The 18,935-nt window shown below is 35.0% G+C and overlaps 8 protein-coding genes across 8 annotated transcripts; 4 read left to right on the top strand and 4 right to left on the bottom strand.

Moving 5' to 3' along the window:
* Nucleotides 1-120: 120 nt before the first annotated feature.
* Ndufab1 (NADH dehydrogenase 1, alpha/beta subcomplex subunit 1 NDUFAB1/ACP) lies at nucleotides 121-631 on the bottom strand (the record flags this gene model as incomplete). Its single annotated transcript, XM_018439895.1, has 2 exons — nucleotides 121-297; nucleotides 461-631. 2 exons carry the CDS (start codon nucleotides 629-631, stop codon nucleotides 121-123), a joined length of 348 nt encoding a protein of 115 aa, XP_018286298.1.
* A 1,575-nt stretch (nucleotides 632-2,206) lies between these two features.
* On the top strand, nucleotides 2,207-4,336 carry PHYBLDRAFT_156362 (hypothetical protein; the record flags this gene model as incomplete). Its single annotated transcript, XM_018433483.1, has 3 exons — nucleotides 2,207-2,309; nucleotides 2,601-2,953; nucleotides 4,331-4,336. 3 exons carry the CDS (start codon nucleotides 2,207-2,209, stop codon nucleotides 4,334-4,336), a joined length of 462 nt encoding a protein of 153 aa, XP_018286299.1.
* Nucleotides 4,337-7,584: 3,248 nt separating this feature from the next.
* On the bottom strand, nucleotides 7,585-10,125 carry PHYBLDRAFT_188698 (hypothetical protein). The gene is made up of 7 exons (XM_018439548.1): nucleotides 10,074-10,125; nucleotides 9,978-9,994; nucleotides 9,726-9,887; nucleotides 9,556-9,668; nucleotides 9,293-9,435; nucleotides 9,077-9,177; nucleotides 7,585-8,972 (listed from the first exon to the last, which is right to left on the bottom strand). The coding sequence occupies exons 1-7, from the start codon at nucleotides 10,085-10,087 to the stop codon at nucleotides 7,795-7,797; spliced, it is 1,728 nt and encodes a 575-aa protein (XP_018286300.1). The 5' UTR covers nucleotides 10,088-10,125; the 3' UTR covers nucleotides 7,585-7,794.
* Nucleotides 10,126-10,599: 474 nt separating this feature from the next.
* PHYBLDRAFT_73007 (hypothetical protein) lies at nucleotides 10,600-11,271 on the top strand (the record flags this gene model as incomplete). Its single annotated transcript, XM_018442760.1, has 1 exon — nucleotides 10,600-11,271. The coding sequence occupies one exon, from the start codon at nucleotides 10,600-10,602 to the stop codon at nucleotides 11,269-11,271; it is 672 nt and encodes a 223-aa protein (XP_018286301.1).
* Nucleotides 11,272-12,132: 861 nt separating this feature from the next.
* PHYBLDRAFT_73006 (hypothetical protein) lies at nucleotides 12,133-12,828 on the top strand (the record flags this gene model as incomplete). Its single annotated transcript, XM_018442759.1, has 4 exons — nucleotides 12,133-12,149; nucleotides 12,280-12,354; nucleotides 12,515-12,607; nucleotides 12,681-12,828. The coding sequence occupies 4 exons, from the start codon at nucleotides 12,133-12,135 to the stop codon at nucleotides 12,826-12,828; spliced, it is 333 nt and encodes a 110-aa protein (XP_018286302.1).
* Nucleotides 12,829-13,121: 293 nt separating this feature from the next.
* On the top strand, nucleotides 13,122-13,746 carry PHYBLDRAFT_160140 (hypothetical protein). The gene is made up of 2 exons (XM_018434121.1): nucleotides 13,122-13,274; nucleotides 13,356-13,746. Exons 1-2 carry the CDS (start codon nucleotides 13,132-13,134, stop codon nucleotides 13,570-13,572), a joined length of 360 nt encoding a protein of 119 aa, XP_018286303.1. The 5' UTR covers nucleotides 13,122-13,131; the 3' UTR covers nucleotides 13,573-13,746.
* A 13-nt stretch (nucleotides 13,747-13,759) lies between these two features.
* On the bottom strand, nucleotides 13,760-14,112 carry PHYBLDRAFT_26591 (NADH dehydrogenase 1 alpha subcomplex subunit 6 NDUFA6; the record flags this gene model as incomplete). The annotated part of the gene is made up of 2 exons (XM_018439893.1): nucleotides 13,760-13,915; nucleotides 14,023-14,112. The coding sequence occupies 2 exons, from the start codon at nucleotides 14,110-14,112 to the stop codon at nucleotides 13,760-13,762; spliced, it is 246 nt and encodes an 81-aa protein (XP_018286304.1).
* Nucleotides 14,113-17,354: 3,242 nt separating this feature from the next.
* On the bottom strand, nucleotides 17,355-17,928 carry PHYBLDRAFT_117395 (hypothetical protein; the record flags this gene model as incomplete). Its single annotated transcript, XM_018428576.1, has 2 exons — nucleotides 17,355-17,480; nucleotides 17,560-17,928. Coding segments are annotated over 2 exons (495 nt in total), but the record flags the coding sequence as incomplete, so codon positions are not given.
* Between the last annotated feature and the right edge of the window lie 1,007 nt (nucleotides 17,929-18,935).

Here is an 18,935-nt window from a genome sequence, read left to right on the forward strand (position 1 = left end):
TATATAAATTAAATTAAATAGAGAGAGAGCGAGAAGAGCGATAGATTCGATTGCTTGTGTGTCTAGGATAAATGAAGTGGATGATGTATTGTTTGTTTTGTTTTGTTTTTTGTTTTTTGCTTAGTGAGCATCAGCACGGTGAGCAATATACTCAATAGCCTGCTTGGCAGTCTTGATCTCATCGGCCTCCTTATCAGGAATCTCAACTGAGAATTCCTCCTCAATAGCCATAACAACCTCGACGGTATCCAAACTGTCCAAACCGAGATCCTTAACAAAGTGAGCATCGAGGCCAACCTATAAGATTAAATACACACACACACACACAAAATCATAATAATTAGATATAGATATATATATATATATTGGATCCCATAATATTCACATAGATAAATAGCATTTTTGTGTGAAGCTGATTGTGAATATACCTATGACGATTATGCTTATTATTATTCTATACCTTGGACTGGTCAACTTTGTCAAAGCCCTGAAGAATGTTCAGGACGCGAGATTCGATATCAGCGTTAGAGAGGCCAGCACCGGCAGAGTAGAAGCGGGAGGCAACATGAGGAGCGGTGTTGTAGAGGGAGGCAGCCTTGGCAACGTTGAAGAGAAGAGTGGGGCGGAACATATTTTTGCGTATTGAAAGTTTAAGATATAAGAAAAAGAAGGCCAAAAAAAAAGGAGACGGAGAGAAAAAGAGTGGGGTGTACCCTTTGGGCGTGTTTATTAATCCAGGGGCATACTAGATAAGCCACAATCTCTGATTTGACTTTGCGTGTGTGACTTTTCATCCATTACTGAGAACTCGGAATAGAACAAAAGGTATCCAACAATGCTACAAAGAAAAAATAAATATTCATCTTGAAATCCACATATACACACACGCGCGCGCGAAATGCATTAAGAGTAAATAATCGCGTTTTAACTCCATTCTATGATTGGAAGCCATCATTCCCATGTCAGCCAATAAAAATCTCTACCCCACACCCTCAAAATGGATCCTTCTTTCTGAAAGGGCAGTCCCGTAACAAAGCAGTGAGAGATCACCCGTCAAACCAATAATATAAACCCCGTCAATAAAATGACAGAAAGAAAGAAAGAAAGAAAGACAGAAGGGAAAAAGAAATACTGTTATGAATATTTATAAAAGTAATATATAATTAGAGAAATGGAGGAAAGATAAGATTTAACCAAGTTTAAACCCTAAAACAACCCTTAAACCCTTGAAAAGACTTCTGAAAATTTACTATAGTCTCCACCCTTCTTACATATGTACAAAAAGTGTAGACGGCTGCAAGCTTTTATTAAACAGATTATAGTGCATTTCCTCCGGGTAATTGAAAGGAGTAAATTTAATGGTTATCCTAGTTCGAACGACATTTCCGCATTGCAAATGAAAGGACATTTTTTTTTGTTTTGAGAAAAATCTAGATTAAATTACCTTGTAAATTGAAACAAATACTTTATTTTATTTTAAAAGAAATAATTATGCACTATAACTCACTATAGCTCTGCAAGAAATTCTCTTTTGGGATTTTATGACAGCCCTTATGAAGACAGTTATGATAATAAGGCTGTTAAGCATGGTGAAATTGAAGTACTCATTGATTTTAATACACTCATTTAGCCTCCACCAACAAAGGCACAAAAAAAAAGATCTTTTTGTCTCAATTTTACAAAGCAATTTCACCTATAGTTTTTTTTTTTTTTTTTTTTTTTTTTTAATATAACTAAAATTTGACCCTCTGTTTTTGGGCTACATCCAATTACCTATGTAACTAATCTAAATTTAATCGTATTTGAATTAAAATGTAACGACTACAGGTTCTCTGGATTCACTGGAAAATTAACTTAGGAATATATGGTCAATACTAAAGTTGACAATTATCTGATACTGTTTTGAACAGGAGTAAATGAAAAAAAAATTAAAGCTGGAGCGTATTCTCTTATATATTCAATAACCAAATATCAAATACTTCTATTTATTTACTTGTTTATTTATTCTATAAGGTTTGTACCTTTGAAAGGGCTTGACAGATTACTTGGACAGTAAAGACAAGCCACCAACCATGTGACTTGCAGCCAGTTCATCCAATCATTATGCCCACTGTAAAACTTTTCTAAAGAGATATACATCGTTGGTGGGCGCAATAAGAAGGCGCTCAGGGTTAACGGCTTGCTTTTTCTTTCTCTTTCCATTGCCATGCAGCTTTTCGTCAAGTCTCTTGCGGGTAACACCCTCGCCCTCGATGTCACCTCCTCCACCTCGGTCGAGAGTGTCAAGGCCATGATTGCCGCTCGTGAAGGTACGAACCCTTTCTAGTCCTTTTTTTCCCGCCGAAAACAAAACCACGCCACCATCGCCACCACCTCGTCCATTATCATTATCATTGAAACCAAAGTCTACGTATATCACACATCGAAATGTCAGATAAATAAGATGAAGAAGAAGAAAACAAGCTGCACATTAACGAACACGAACTAAATAAAAGAAAAAGAAAGCACTCGACAATATACACTATATGATTTTTCTTATCATCTTTGGAAACTCCATAATTTACCTTTTTTTTTCTTTTTGTACTATATATAATATTCAGGTATCGATGCTGGTTTCCAGTGCCTTTCCTTCGCCGGTAAGTCCCTTCAGGATTCCCAGGCTCTCGAGCTCTACGGTGTTCAGGACAACTCTACTCTTCACCTCAACTGCGAATTGTTGGGTGGTGCCAAGAAGAGAAAGAAGAAGACCTACACTACTCCTAAGAAGATCAAGCACAAGAGAAAGAAGGTTAAGATGGCCATCCTCAAGTTCTACAAGGTTGACCAGTCTGGCAAGATCACCCGTCTCCGTCGTGAGTGCCCCAGCGCCACCTGCGGTGCTGGTGTCTTCATGGCCTGGCACACTGACCGTCAGTACTGCGGAAAGTGCCACTTGACTTACGTCTTCCAGAAGGTACGAGTAGTTGGCTACAGTAGATAATATTATGGTGGAGTGTGTGATAGAAAGAAAATCAGATTGAATGAATTACTTACTTTCTCTTTTTTCTTTTTTTAGGAGGAGGCATAAATCAATGTGAGCTTACAGCTTTCTCAGATTTCTGACACCTTAAATCCCTTTTGATTACTATTATTATTAATTGGATTTGATACTTGCATAATAAACTCTATATATTTTGCAGCAACATTTTTTTCAATTGTTTCAGCTTTTATCTACTCATTCGTTTATTTCACTGTGGTCAAAGATAAAGATACTAAAGGAGGGAAGAAACGTTTTGTTAAATTATTCAGACTTGTAATGATTCTCATTTTTCATTTTGTTTCAATTCTAATATTTTTATGGTTATTTTGTATATACAAAAAAAAAGGCCAGTTTTAGTGAAATAGTTGCAAGTTTTCTAAGCTTTAAAATGTATTTTATAATAGTATTTTAATTAAGCACTAATTTTTCTCTCTGTTTATATACACTGTAAGAAAAAAATGCGCCGGGTTCTTAAGGAAACCTAGCAACTGACACGTAGGGTACTTGCAAGAGACAATGTAACTAATTACAATACTATTGCGAGGAGGGACGCTCAAGCAGTATAATTCTTTTTTTTTATTTCAATAAAAATCAATTTGGACCTATAAATCTAAACCTCTCACTTGCTTAAATAGGTGAAACTAATGTCTAAATACCAAAACTCTATTGGCCTAAAAGAATATTGCCATGTCGGTGATTTAAAGGCTGCCATTTCCTACAGCTGTATTTATAATTTAAAGGTCACATTTTCAATGTGTCTCCTTTTACTACTTCTACTTTTTGCTTTAGTTATAAAATCGAATTTTCAATATATTTGACAGCCATTATCACTTTTATTATTATTTGCCATAAAATAAACGTAGACTGGTATAAGCCATGTTTAACACAAGTATGATATGAAGAAAAGGCTGTATAAATATGAGTACAGGTGAAAAAGTCAAACAATATTGTAAATATGTAATTAGATAAAGTTTGTTGGTGCAACCGTATTCCGCGCCTAAGGTGCAATGGAAGAACCAACTTAGCAGTCAAAGAGATCCCTCCCTCCTTTGCCAGAGGAGCTTTCCGCCGCAAGAAAAACATCTTGTGCGGTATGAACCGCCATCAAACACACCTTCCATGTTTTGTTTCTTGTTTTGCTTTTTCGATAAAAGAAAGTATCTAGAGACAGAAAGAGAGAATTAGTAGAGGGCTTTTAGAGTGGAAAATTATTCAGATGAACTACACCCAAGAGATAGGGATACTCAACCATCAGAGTACCATTGTGCCTCAAATGAAAAGGGGGGGTAAGTTAATATAGGGCTGACAAAGGCATGACCTGAGTGCGTTTCTAGAACATTCGAGACAACGCATGAAAATGAGGACGCGGCTTGGTTCTCCCATATCACGTATTCATACACATGTCGGCCAATACGCGCCAAACTGGGCTTTTGAGCAAAGATGCTCGATGGAACATGCAACTTCTTGTTGCTATTTAGAATATTCAAATACAACTCTTGTTAGACATTTTAAAGTGAAAATAAAGTAAAAGGTAAAATAAGTAGTCACATCATGGAGTATTCTGGAAAGTTGTTATTGTAAAACCATTAAAATCAACTGCAAACTACAAAAAAGCCTTTTTTTTTTGCTTTATTACCATTTAATTCTTTTTTCTTCTTCTTTAAATATTGTAAAAAAAAAATTATCATGGCAGACACTTCCGTTAACCAAGCCTTGGCTGAAAAGGAACTCGGCAACCAGGCCTACAAGAAGCGCCAGTTTGAAGAAGCATTAGGTCACTATGACAAGGCTTGGGCTTTGGATAACACCAACATCACCTTCCTCACCAACAAGGCTGGTAAGAACCACAATTATATATATATATATATATTTAAAAGAATATAAGGAGTTTGTGTATTTAAGATCAAGTCTATTTTACCATTATTAAACTTTTCTATCCTTTAGCTGTACTTTTTGAGCAAGAAAAGTATGAAGAGTGCATTAAAGTGTGCCAGGAAGCCGTTGACCGTGGACGCGAGTTGAGAGCTGATTATAAATTGATTGCCAGGTAAAATAATAATAAGAATCAAAAAAAAAAAAGAAAAGAAAAGAGAGAGAGAGAAATTTAAGCGTGAATACTATATTATTATTGTGACAGATTGCTAATCTTGTTCATTCCCATCATCATCAATCTCCTTTGCAAAACAATCATTACAAAAGAGCTCTTCAGCGTATTGGTAATGCTTATGCCAAGCAGGATAACTATGATGAAGCCATCAAATTCTACGGCAAGTCTCTTACTGAGCACCGCACACCCGATACTCTCCAGAGACTGCGTGACACAGAGAAGTTGAAGAAGGAGAAGGAGAAGGCTGCCTACTACAACCCTGAGCTGGCAGACAAGGCAAGAGAAGCTGGTAACGCTCTCTTCAAGCAGAGCAAGTGGCCCGAAGCCATCGAACAGTACACAGAGTCAATCAAGCGTAACGAGAAAGATGCCAGACCTTACTCCAACCGTGCGGCTTGTTATCTCAAGTTATTGGCCATTAACGAAGCCCAGAAGGATGCTGATAAATGCATTGAATTGGACCCCGAGTTTGGTAAGTCTGATAAATTTTATACACTACAATATGATACTTTAAAACAAAAATGTCTATTGTATACACAAATCAAATATAATGCATGAATATCAATTTATTTATTGTTTTGCTTGTTTTATATAAATACTTTTTATTACCATTAGTCCGTGGTTATATTCGCAAGGCTTCAGTTGAGTTTGCCAAGAAGGAGTATGATACTGCGATAGAAACTTTGAAGGAGGCACAGTTGCATGATAAGGACGGTAAATGTAGCCGTGAAATTCAGCAGCAGTTGGCCAAGGCCTATCAGGCTATGAGCCCATCTTATGGAAATAGTGATGAGTCCCAGGAGGAGGTTCTCAAGAGAGCTGCCCAGGATCCTGAAGTCCAGGTAAGAAATTATTATTATTATTATTTTGTTTGTAAAATAAATATATAAAAGAGAAAGAAATTTTGGTTCGTTATTCAATCAACCAAAATGAATATATATATATATATAAGAATCAATATTTGTTAAACTCATCATTTTTTTTTTGTTCTTAGCGTATCTTGTCCGATCCCATTATGCAACAGATCCTCCAGCAAATGCAGCAGGACCCCAAGGCAGCCCAGGAGCACCTCAAGAACCCTCAGATTGCTACCAACATCCGTAAATTGATGGCAGCAGGTGTTTTGCGTATGGGATAAATGCATAAAATGTATTTAGTACTTCTTCTTCTTCTTTTCTTTATATATTTCTTTCTCTATCTTCCTCTTTGAGATAGTATAAATGGTGTCTTCTTTTCTTTAATGAAAAAAGAATATTTCTTTTTGTAAATTTGCTTTCAGAGCTTCAATGTGTGGTAAAAAAAAAACCTATAATTCTCAGTTAATTTATTTATTTATTATTAATTAACTTGTGATTTTAAAGAGAATAATAAGCCAAAATAGGAAAATATGAAACCAATACAATATATATATGTATTGAATTTGTATTTTATCTTTTTTGCTCTACTTGCTTTGATTCTGATCAGCCAAATTTAGGGGACGCCAGCTTTGTACTAGGACAAAGGAACAAAGCTTTCTTTTAATAATTTCAATTCAATACGCTCGAATGAGTAAAATGGTAATATTCATTGGAGACCTTTATGTGTGGTTAAATAATGGGCACAGAAGCAAGCAATATTGTATCAAATCAAATCACATCTCTCTCCATAAAGAAAGTCTATAAAAAGAAGGTGTAGAAGGTGTAACATGTGAAATGAAACAAATAGAATCCCAACAACGATATCAATAGGTGAATATATATATATATATAAATGTACATGAATTATTCAAATATTTGGTTAAATAAATGGCACATATCATATATATGTGTGTGAGCTCAAACAATTTGTTTGCTTTCATTTGACAGAAAGAAGACGGCTGATAATATGGATAATAATAATATTAACAAGGGATTAAATGTGTGTTTTAAGGGAGTACAATCCAAACACTTGTGAGAATATCACATTTTGCCCATTTGGTCTGTGAGACATTCAAGGTAAACTCTGCAACATTTGGCGATCAAGGTAAAGTAAGTCAAAAGGTACAAAGTTTAATAGTGAATAATTCTATCGAATATTTGTGAATTATGAAAAAATACAGTAATTCTTCTTATACATACACATTATATGATTTTATTTTTGAAAAGGACCATTCTACGAGTGTGCTTGACCACCTCACTATTTCTCTTGATGTGTCTAAACATTATATAAAAGAAGTGTTTGCTAAACTCAAGGCGCTTGACACCCCCACTAAATGACTAAAGGCGATTTGTGCTACAACAACATGGTCCCGGATCACAAATGAATTCAATTTGGATTAAATGAATATTTGACCACATATTTTATCCTAGTATCCTAATTTAAAAAAAATGACGGAAAAAGCAGACCAAGAACTGTTACAATCTCATATTAATTCATTTTTTCTCTCTCTCTTTGTAAGAGAAAGTAATATGAAGCTATATAGAAAGATGTATTTAAAGAAGTACAATACACACAGCGTAAATTTAATATTAAATAAAATAATAATAAAAAAAAATAATATAATATAATAAAAAAAAACAAGTCGAACTGATTAAGAAAATAATAAATAATGGTAATATAGTAGTATTAATGGTAGCAATAAAAAGGAAGCAAGAGAAACAGAGAGAATAAGAGATTAAAATGTGGGTAAATAAATATTGTAAGTGATTTTTTAGATGCGTCTTTCAGGTGATTGCCAAAGCCAATCTCTAACAGCATGATCTCTCTGTTCACCATCTTGGGTCTGAGGAGGGGTTGGCAAAGGAGAGGAAGAGTAGATATCCCTTTCCCAAGTTGGACTAACGGGCGATGTCAAAGGACTTCCCAAATCCCGACGCTGGATAGGATGCGCACCCTGAGTACGGACGGTCTGAGGAGAAGTTGATCTACTCAGATTCTCATAATTGACACGTTCGTCTAGTGTGTATGTATGCTTGAAATCATCTACAGATGGTTGACCAGCAGAGGCACTGATGCTACCTCCTCCTAAAGCTGTACGCTGCGATCGACTGGCAAGCTCGTGAAGGGGAATCTCGGTTGGAGTGTATGATCGGTTGGAATACTCTGCCGATGAAAGAACAGGAGAGGTAGCTCCATTTCCTCCTCCTGCTTTGGCCGGATAACGCTTTACATTGGAAGGATCCACCATGGCAAAACTGATCGATTGGTCAGAATAAGGCACATCAATCACCACATTGCGTCCACCAGATTGAGCATAGGGAGCATCAAATGCTCCAGGGGGTGAAAGAGGTCTTCCGGGAGCAAAACTAGGATTGAAAGTGTCATCGACTGCAAGAGAGTGAGGATAATCGACAGCAACAGGTGCCATGGCACGCATATATCCGCCCTTGACCTGAGGACTGAGTTGTTGGGGATCGAGTTCGGTGCTCTTGTCGACAGTGTTGTTGGCCATGAATGTATTGATGCGTCCACTGAACCGCTGACTGGTGGTGCCGTGAAGCGCTTCTTCATGTTTGGAATTCTCTGTAAATCTGTATTCCGAGTCCTGTCCATTCTTTGACGAGTTGTTTGTATTGAACTGACGACGGGGATGGAAAATAGAAATGAACAATAGCCAAATAAAAATTGTACAGATATTGGCATTGGCAATTAAGGTGTCCGAGGCAAACTTGCTCAAACTGATCACTTTTCCCTCCGTTAGACCATCAGAGCAGATGATGACAAATGAAATGCCATAGCTAAAGAGGGTGACTGTAAGAAGAAAGTTCATGTCTCTGAAATAATTCAGCTTGGATATCACGGCTACATTATTATTTGTTCTGGTAGCCAGACCAATCATTCTGGTGAAACGAATATGGGATCGTACACCCAACAGAGCAGTGAGCATCACTATAGAAGGAAAATACAAAATGTACATTAATATATAAAAAGCCAACACTTTAGATGACTGTTTGTTGTTATGAATTCTTTATGAAGGACATGTATATATTTACCTTGAAGGCCGTAAGCCAACTGAGGCACAATCTCACTGTAAAGCTCATTTCCTCGGTACACCCATTGCAAAATAGGGAACAAGGCCATGCTGCAAAGAGCCCTGATGAAGTAAAAATTATTGGAGTAAAAAAAAAAATTAAAAAAAATTAAGTAACACACATGAATATCACCGCTCTTAGTAACAAATATAAGAGTTCTATGCAACTGCTCTTTACCAGACAATATAAAACTTGAATTCGAATGAACTCATGAAACTTTTTTTGGCGACTGCGTTGGAGAGATAATTCCAGAAACATTGCATCAAGAAGAAGACGCCGGTGTGAAAAGAGAATGTAACACACTCCACATAATCCATGGCCTGTGAATTTGTTAGTGACACAGAACTGAAATAAAAAGTAAAATAAAATAAAATAAAATAAAAAGAAAGGTGGGACAAGTCTAGAGAGAACAAATAGACGATTGATCTTATTTCACTTACCGGAATACGATCCCTGTGCGATTGCGACCATTGACTGAATGGCTTGGAAATTATAGAGCCATTAGGCATGAGAAAGAAGCCTTCCTTGTACTTGATCCATGCAGACAACACGTCTAAAATACAAGTATTAGAAAATTGAATGATAATAATCACATAGATATTGAGCTCACCCCACACCGTTTGCGTGGTCATCATTAGTATCAATATTACTGATAGCACGCTTCGTAATTCTCCAGAGAGGATTTTCGAGGGAGAGAGACATCTGAATCTATCGTTTCCCCAGACACAGTAAAGAAAGTACACTGAGATGTATACACTAATGGTACAACGCTCTAAAATAAATGATATTCAAACAGGAAATAGAGGGTTAATTTCCCACAAGAACAATCCGTTGCTGTTCAGATTTCTTCTTCTTCTTTTACCCAGGTAAGAGAAGTCACTACAAAGCAAATATTGGAATTAGGTTGGAGATATGAAAAGACAGGGTGCTGCTAGTTAAAGAGGTAAAGATACCCTACCTGAGGTGAGTCATAAAGTACGAGGAAGAAAGAGTGTAAAGAAAGTGAAAGAGGAGACCTAAATTGAGATGGATGAATGGAGCTGTTACAAAAAGGAAAATTTAAAAAATTTATTTATTTGCTTCATTTGATTTGAGTTACTGCTGTACAAAATAGAAAATAAGACAACTTGAGAAAATATTGAGATCATTAAGAAAACTTGCCTTTATGATCCTTTTGTGATCTGTACAATCACATGTATATATATAGCATTATCCGTTATTGTACCCTCAAAGGCTTTTTTAACTCTTGTACGGCAAGGCACGAGAAGAACTTCTTTATCAGGGTGAGCCAAGGAAAGTCGGGCTATAAATCATTAAGCGGCAGTAAAATGATCAAAAATAGATTAAAACTCTACCAGAAAAAAAAATTACAGATTTTTTTTTTCTTTTTCCTTATAAATAATTTATAATTTTCTGTGTGTGGGTTTTGAATTCTTAAACTCCTTTTTCTTCTGCTTCTTCTTCTTCTGTTTGATTGCTGAAAGATGTTGATTCGCACCGTCCTTACCTTTTCCCTTGCCATCATTTCTGTCGCTGCATCGGGTTTCGAATCAACAAACAACGCCAATCGATTGTTCAAACGTGAAGACAAACTGCCATTTGCAACTCTCCCAAATGCAAACTGTGGTGCACCAACTGTCTGTTCCAACATCGATCAGAACATCACCTGTCGATGCAACGATGTCTTGACTGTATGCGAGAACACCTCTGGCCAGTTCTGCTGGGGATCCAAAACTCTCACCAGCAATTCCTGTCCCACAATTCCCACTAGTTGCAGCAGCGAATTCAACGGAACAGCAAGCTGTCTGTGCAGTGGTAGCCAGGTACTTTGTGTCGATAGTTACAACCATTACTGCTATGGTACATACCAGACAGACTCTACCGGAAGTGCTTCTGTAGCTATTGCAGCAATTCCCGATGCCGGATCTTCTGCTGCTGTCTCTTCTGCTGCCGTTTCTGCTTCTGCTTCTGTTCCTCTTTCTGCCGCCGCTTCTGCTTCTGTTTCAGACGCTCTTGGTGGAACCATTAAAACCAACCCTGCCCCAACTGCTCCTGCCGCTTCGCCTTCTGTAGAATCTTCCGCAACACAATTGTCAGCCCTTAAAGCCTCTGTATCTGCATTACTTGTATCTATTGCCTATTTTGCTTTGCAATAAATATAAAGTAAAAAGCAAAGCTACAAAGGGTACAAAGAATATATGCATAAAAAAATGTTTGTATTCACATTTCACAACGGAAGATTCCTCAAAAGAAAACCAAAAATCACAGGTCCTTATTGTCTCCTTTCAATTCTCCTTATCTTTTTTTTTTCAAACAAAATCAAATTATTATGAATGAATTTCTGACAGAAATATAGATGAATAAGATGGAGAAATTAATACTAAAAAAGAAAAAACTCTTCAAATATATTTACTTGATGTTATTATTAAATAGACTGTCATATATAAATACAATTGTACACAGAATAATAAAGATAAAATATATATATAAAGAAAATGTTTTACAGAAATTCTTGTCGTTAACTTTGTCCCATTTCAAATAATCCTAAAGTTCTTTATATTCCATTAAACAAAAGGTACAGAACTTGGTTACTGTGCCACAGATTGATTGTTGTTGATCCGAGGTACTCGTTGTTTCTGATCTAAAATCGCATATATAGTTTAAAATTAGCCAATCAGACTACCTCAACACGCTTATATTTCTTAGATAGACACCTTGTACACGGCGTACCTTTTTAACAGCGGAATAAAATGATATATTTAGTATAGTTTATTATTGCAAAATATAGAATCAATTGATTGAATCGATTGCTCAATTTATATACTATATTAAAAATAAAATAGACTTGGAAATTAACTACTACTACTACTACTACTACTACTACTACTAATAATAATAATAATAATAATAATAATAATAATAATAATAATAATCTACATAATTTCCGCACTTAGAGCTCCTTTGACCTTACCAGTTCCGCCTACAATCTAGCGTGGGTCTATTATACCCATTATAGAATGGTTCTAGATGCATCGTATGTTTGAATAACCAAGGCGCGTATCTTTTTACTTTTATTTATATGAATTAATCGATAAAGTCTATCAATATTTAAGGTTCAAGCCACTCAATAAGTCTACTAGCTTATAAAAATATATAGTATCAAGGACACAGACGAATGTGTGGCTCATTATTGTTGGCAAAGTTATCAAGATTGGTTATAAAGGGGCTATTGATTGTACGTATGTACCCAGACAACTAATTAAGATCTGGGAGCTTCTAATTCTAAGCCGTGGGTCTCATTGAAAGAAAGAAAAGAAAAAGGCGGTTAATCGGAGGCTTCTTCAAGTCCAACAAAGCCAAAATACTTTTTTTTTGTATATATTGTTTGTATGTGTATAGATTTGTGTGCGTGTTTTACAAGATTAAATTCAAAGTATTCGATGCACCTTTTGGACTTGCTGGTGTTTCAATTTATCGATTGAACTATAATTTGTATATATGAATCTAATTATAAAGATAACAACAAATATTTAGAACATAAGAAGCTAAATAATTTATTAGCCAGGCCTTACATATGTGCCGATTTTTATTGGGTTCATATCAGAAATTCTTCAATGATTGATAGAGACCACTTGCGACCTCTGGTACGATTTCCTTTTGAACTCTCCATCATCTTTGCCCTTAACATCGGTACGAAAGACAATGCTAGGTAGTTTTAGAGAGATCATGGTTAAATTATTATTATTTTATTCGCCACTACCATTTCTCCCCCTTTTTTTAATATAAATATATATAAAAAGGGGAAGAAACTGTCTGCTTAAAAATCAACCATCGGTTTTACATTTCAAAAACAAAAAGGTGGTAAAATATTTTATGTCTATATTTGGTTTAACGGACAATATAAAAAAAAAATATAGTAAATCTATGACTGTCACCATCCCTTGTCATGTCTAATACAGCCAAAAAAATATTCAATTGACTTTGAGTATTCGAAACTTGTTTTACACATAATCATAATGGACGACACACTTCTTCAGGTTCGCGAAAAATGTGCCCTCCAACTCGAGATGTACCAAAAGTGTATCGAGAACTATCCTCAATCATGGGATAAGAGCTGTATTCAGCAAAAACGAGCATTGACAAAGTGCTCTGAAGAAAAGTAAGTTTGAGATCTCTTACTTGTTGAAATGCACAGACACTTGATCTCTATTTCTCTATTTTCTTCTTTATCACTTTCAAGTGTTGGTATTCTCAAGTTTGTCAAGCACCACTGTGTCCTTCAGATCAAGGCTTACGATGAATGCCTGTTTTCTAACAAGGACGACCCTGAAAAGTGTGTCCAGCAACTCAAGGAGCTTTACTTCTGCACAGAAGCTACCTCAATCGCCTACCGTGATCAGGAGCAAGCCAAAAAGACAGATGCACCTGCAACAGTTGAATCAACAAAAACCGATTAGAATGAGGAGAGATGGATTAGATGAGAGTTTGAGATTTTCTCATCAGAGCTTTAAATCTACTTTACTGTTTCTTTATTATTATTACTATTATTATTATTGTATTTGTGTGTATATACTTTTCTTCTTATGTTTTCCCAATTTGACAACACAGTTCTATATTATCTTTTGGAGTTTATTTTTTTTCTGTTTAAAGATGAATGTCTTTGATGCTAGGCGAGCTGTATGCTTCCAACTGTCGTTTTCCGCGTCTCAGCATGTATTCAATTGTAGTGAAATCAGACTTGCGAATCTTGTGATTCCGAAATTCATTTCGGACAAATGCTTGAAAGCGAGCACGATTTTCCTACAGAATCACCAACAACAACAACAGCAAATATTCTCTTTAGATTGTGGAGAGCATAAAAATGCCCATTATTGTTGTTGTTTTTTGTATATAACAAAAAAGCACACCTTTGGCTTTTGCAGAGTAGCCCGGAAACATTGTCTGTAAAAGTTGATAACTTCTTGCTGTAGTCCAGATCTTCGTACAGGTGCCGCCATTATAGGATACAAGCTAATATTTATTTATTTTATTTATTGATGACTGTATGTCTTTTGCTTTATATATACAAGTCTATATATATGTGTGTGTATATATTACAGGGTAATAGGAAAGAAAAGAGATGAAGAGAAAATTAAACAAAAAAGGACAGACCAGGGAGGACTACTGGGACTGCTCTCAATGCAAGGGGTAATAAACTTGAATGCAGGCCACACTTGTCAAAACTGTTACTCTTTAAGGTATCCTTATTGTTCTTGTTGCCACCAAATAAGCATGCGCACATAAACTGTATAAAACTCTTAATCTTCTACACACTAAAATTATTAACTTCATTTGCCTAAAAAAAATGGTGAATACATGCTAGCTCAGCGTAATAATAACAATAAAGAGATTTGGCGGGAAGGGTAAAAGGGAATCGAATTGAATCTAATAAAATATAGATCATCCGAATAGTTAAAGAAAAATAAAACGCAATATCATCTTTTGTATTATCAAAAGGTCACTATCACGATTGAATACTAATCTCAATACTAATAAACATAAGAGCATCTCCAGCAGTTTCTACACACGAATTCTACACAACCAAATTAGGAAGTAAATGTATAGAATTTCGAAAAAAAAAATGGCCTCCAGCAGTTTCTATATAACATTCTACATACCCAAAAACGGAAACAGACTTGCGATCTTAATTTTTCAAGTCAAATTCTACACATCTATAGAATTTATCTAATTTTGTGTAGATTCCATCCATCTCGTTATTTTTTCTTTTTTAGACCAAGACTTTGAATTTTCTTTTACTTCCTTACAAAGATCGTTTACAATGACCAACAATATCAATGACAGCCAAGATGACAATTCTGATTGAATCAACCTCATCAACTTTTATGTGACTGAAAATGCCACCAAGAAAAAAAAACCTTTTAAGATAATCTCTCTTAAAAATAATACTAATATATATGTAAAAAGGCTCTCTTTTTGGAAGAAAAAAACTCGACTGTAGAGGAGGATATTCAGCTTTGCTACTCATATATCTTTATTTCCACCAATCCAATTTATAAAGTTGAGCAGATATGTTCTTACTAAATTGATGATATAAAACAATATACAAGTACAGAGGAGCAGGGATAATATGGTGTTTGCCTTAAGATATTTTATTTTAAGACAGGAAATTTATCGTTAATTCAGATGAAGAAGTAATTCGATTTTTGCCAAAACAGCTTACTTTTTCTTCTTCTCTTTTTGGTTGATCTACTACAAAATCTGTTTTTTAATACTTAATTTGTTAATTAACCTTTCTCTCAGAGATTTGGTCATATCTATCCACATCTCTCGGCATAAAAATTCTAATTTGAATAGCTGGTTTTGACGACCGTTAGAATTTTTGTGCTGATTTTACGATATTTCTTCGCAAGAGGGAGTGTGTAGATGTCGCTAGACACATCACGGCAGGTATGATTTGGATTATCCTTGCGAACAACAAATACATAAAGCACAGGTGTCTTAAATGATCCTTTTATATTAAGAAAATCATAGCACATGGTTTTCTTTATGCGTTTTTGGACCACATTAAAAACGGCCTTGCATTCATAGCTCCTGCACGATAACATGAATACTATTATGAGAAACACAACTTGATTTCATTTTGACTTGGCTTATTTGGCAATGATGCTGGTAAGGTGGATTGTTGGGGTTATAAATGATCTACTTGAGTTCAAAAGTTTTTTTTTTCAATCTTGGTCAAAGATTTCTCTCATTCAAAAAGACTTGACTCTGATGCTTATGTTCAATCTAGTATTTACAGCCTCATGGAAAAAATAGCATTAGAATTCTTTAAAGATTGCTCTAAAATTATAGATAACTTCATTGTGGCTTGCATGCACGATGTTTAAAAATACAAATTTCGATAAAACAGAGTGATTCAAGGCGTAGAGATTTTTCCGTCTGTAAGGAGCCGAAGCTCAAATTTATTGTAGTTTCTTGTAAGCGAGAAAAATAAAAGCGAAATAACATCTTTACGGATAAAATATACTGTTAACTCCTATATATATATCCGAATATACTTTGGAAATCATACTTCCTGATTTGATACCTATTCCGTTGTGATACTTTTTTTTTAAAAAAAAAAACCACCACCACCAGAAATGCTCAATTGTCTTTTATGCCTTCAAACAATATAAAGAGAAAGTGAACAACAGGGTTTAACTTCTTCTTTTTCTTTAAAAACGGAGGGAATAAATATATAATCATATAGGTCTATTTTTATATTATATAAAGTATTAAATTCTGCTCAAACACACTTCTTTGGGACTATTTATGTATCTGAATGTGTTACTTTCTTTTAAGAAAAAAGAAAAGAAAATACTACTTGTTTCTAAGTTGACTTAATATACAAACGAATGCTCATGCTACGAAAGACTAATACTCTTGAGGACTGACTTGTTGCTAAAACTGGATGTATGCTTAAGGTAATGTTATAAAGTGTGTTGCCAAATGCGGCCACGTGTATTTAAGCATTATTCCAACCCTTGTTGTTTCATATAGTCTCTGGGTGTCTACAAGCTTAAAGAGTATCCATGTTAGAATTCGTTCTCGAACAAAACTTGGTTTTTATTATTTAGATATTTTGAATCTACTCTATAAGCTTTTTTTTGAGAATGGAAATTTTCATTATATATAAAATTTTATATAAAACAAGTTATACCCGCCAAAAGAGGGTAACATCGTGTGTTTTCCTTTATTTGATACTTGTCTTGTAACACTTTAAACGAAGTATAAATCAACAGAGATCATTTTTACACCAATCACTCTAAAGTATTAAACTAAGTTGGAAGATGAAACTGTATCTTTGTACGTTTAAGAAGCCTTTGTTCTCCTCGTGGATCAAATATAGACCAGATTCTGACAATAAATTTCAACATATATTTATCTATCTGTACTGAAAATCCAAATTCGACATACCAGACAATAGTTTTGTTTTCTTTGTTTTAATAACAATTTCAATAATTAGGTACGCGTCCTGTAATAGACCATATAAATTTGCATAAGTAGGATTTAATAAAGAGAGTCAATGAAAGCCTAGAGATACAGTCTCTTCTAGTTTAAGTGAATGATAGGTACAGGCTGAATAAATAATTAAATAAAGGGCAGAGGCTTATGAGTGAGTTTAATATGATATGTGTATATGATATGTATGTGTATGTGTATGTGTATGTGTATGTGTATATGTATATAAAGATGGTGATTAGGCTAATAAAATAAGATTTTCTCGAACAGCGTCTTGTTCAGTTTCTGAAAATCCAATACTCTTTAGATATTGCTTGATAGATCCATAATTTGATTCCAAAAAAGATAGCAACATGTTCATATTCTATATCAGGCCCACATGGTAAGATTAGACTTTTTGCTCAAACACAATAAGGTTGATTTTGGCATATATAAAGTTTTACCTTTGGATCCGCATCGGCGAACTCTTCCGAAAGGCCTGCCTCCTCCATGTCCTCAAGAATATCTGCACGGATATGGGCTAGCTCAGTTTGTGTTTGTACATAGTCTTCGATGATACTGTCTCGCGAAACATCCAATATACTCAAAATTAAAGCAATCACAATTGCTGTCCTGTCCTTGCCATGTGTGCAGTGAACAATAATAGGATATTGTGACGAATCAACAAATATACGAAGAGCAGAAATTATCTCAACTTGGCAGTTGCTAACAAAATGCTGGTACATTGTGGCTACTCCCATTGGTGTCATAACCTTACGTCCTACCCAAACAGCTGCTTTATCATGTTGTTGTATAGCCAGTAGAGCAATGAGTTTACTATAAAGAAGAAGAAAAGATGTGGGTGAGACAGATACATTACAACATTATGACTTACAGTTTGAGACGAAATGAACATGCTTTCCACACACAACTTCGTTGAAAGCCTTTTCCAACAAAATCAATACGATATGATTGGCGTTTGGTGATTGTTGAAGATTCATGGTGATTAAACTTTTCTTTAAAAGATTGCTTTGGTAACGTTATCTAAAAGGTTTTATAATCAATATGAACATTTTTTTATTATTAGTAATATTATTGGATACACACACAGAGACAAATATGCATATGCTGTGAAAGAAGAACCGTAGAACAATTCTTACTTGGTTCAAGGGTGTCTCTGGAAACATTTTGCAGATAGGCAGGTGTGAGTCATCCTTCTTACTTCTATAATTATGTGTGTGTTTTTAAAAAAAATATTAGAAGATACATTTTCCAATTATATATAAATTGATTCATGTCAATTTATTACCTCGATCTAAGATCAATAATGGTATGTATATTGTAGGATTTAATAATAGTCTCAACCTCTTGGTCGCAAAGGGAGTCTAGTGAGGCAGAACGGAACACCATTCCTGACTTAAGGTGCCTATTATTATTTTACAAAGTTAGCTTCCCGAATACGCACAAAATATAGTACGTATGTGTGCACTTACTTATTACTTGGCGAAGTTGATAGAGCGATATCTCTAAAATTGAGTAATTTAATTTCTGACTAGAAGAATCGTTAGACAAGTCAATGTGTATGTATGTATATATGAGCCTTTGATTTCTTTATCTTTTTCTCACCATTAGATGGTACGGTATAGTGAAAGCAGGCACGAATTTCAGAATAACAAGAGAAATACGAATAAAAGGGAGAACAAAGAAGAACCAACCTGATGAACCAGTAGCTTGGTTTTGTAGTTAAACTCAATTCTGTACCAAGCAAAAAACAGACATAGTTTGTTCTTTCACTTGACGTCATTGCAACAATGAGCTTAGAGTAAGGAACACAAAAGTA

This window comes from Phycomyces blakesleeanus (assembly GCF_001638985.1).
Source record: "Phycomyces blakesleeanus NRRL 1555(-) unplaced genomic scaffold PHYBLscaffold_25, whole genome shotgun sequence".
In the NCBI taxonomy this organism is placed as follows: domain Eukaryota; kingdom Fungi; phylum Mucoromycota; class Mucoromycetes; order Mucorales; family Phycomycetaceae; genus Phycomyces; species Phycomyces blakesleeanus.

What these genes read in the sequence shown, in the direction of transcription:
- PHYBLDRAFT_160140 (XM_018434121.1), top strand. Translation starts at nt 13,132, where the DNA reads ATGGACGACACACTTCTTCAGGTTCGCGAAAAATGTGCCCTCCAACTC. An exon ending in ACAAAGTGCTCTGAAGAAAA is followed by an intron (nt 13,275 to 13,355) that starts GTAAGTTTGAGA and finishes ATCACTTTCAAG; the next exon opens with TGTTGGTATTCTCAAGTTTG.
- PHYBLDRAFT_188698 (XM_018439548.1), bottom strand. An exon ending in TTCAAGTTTTATATTGTCTG is followed by an intron (nt 9,178 to 9,292) that starts GTAAAGAGCAGT and finishes TTACTTCATCAG; the next exon opens with GGCTCTTTGCAGCATGGCCT. An exon ending in GTTGGCTTACGGCCTTCAAG is followed by an intron (nt 8,973 to 9,076) that starts GTAAATATATAC and finishes TTCCTTCTATAG; the next exon opens with TGATGCTCACTGCTCTGTTG.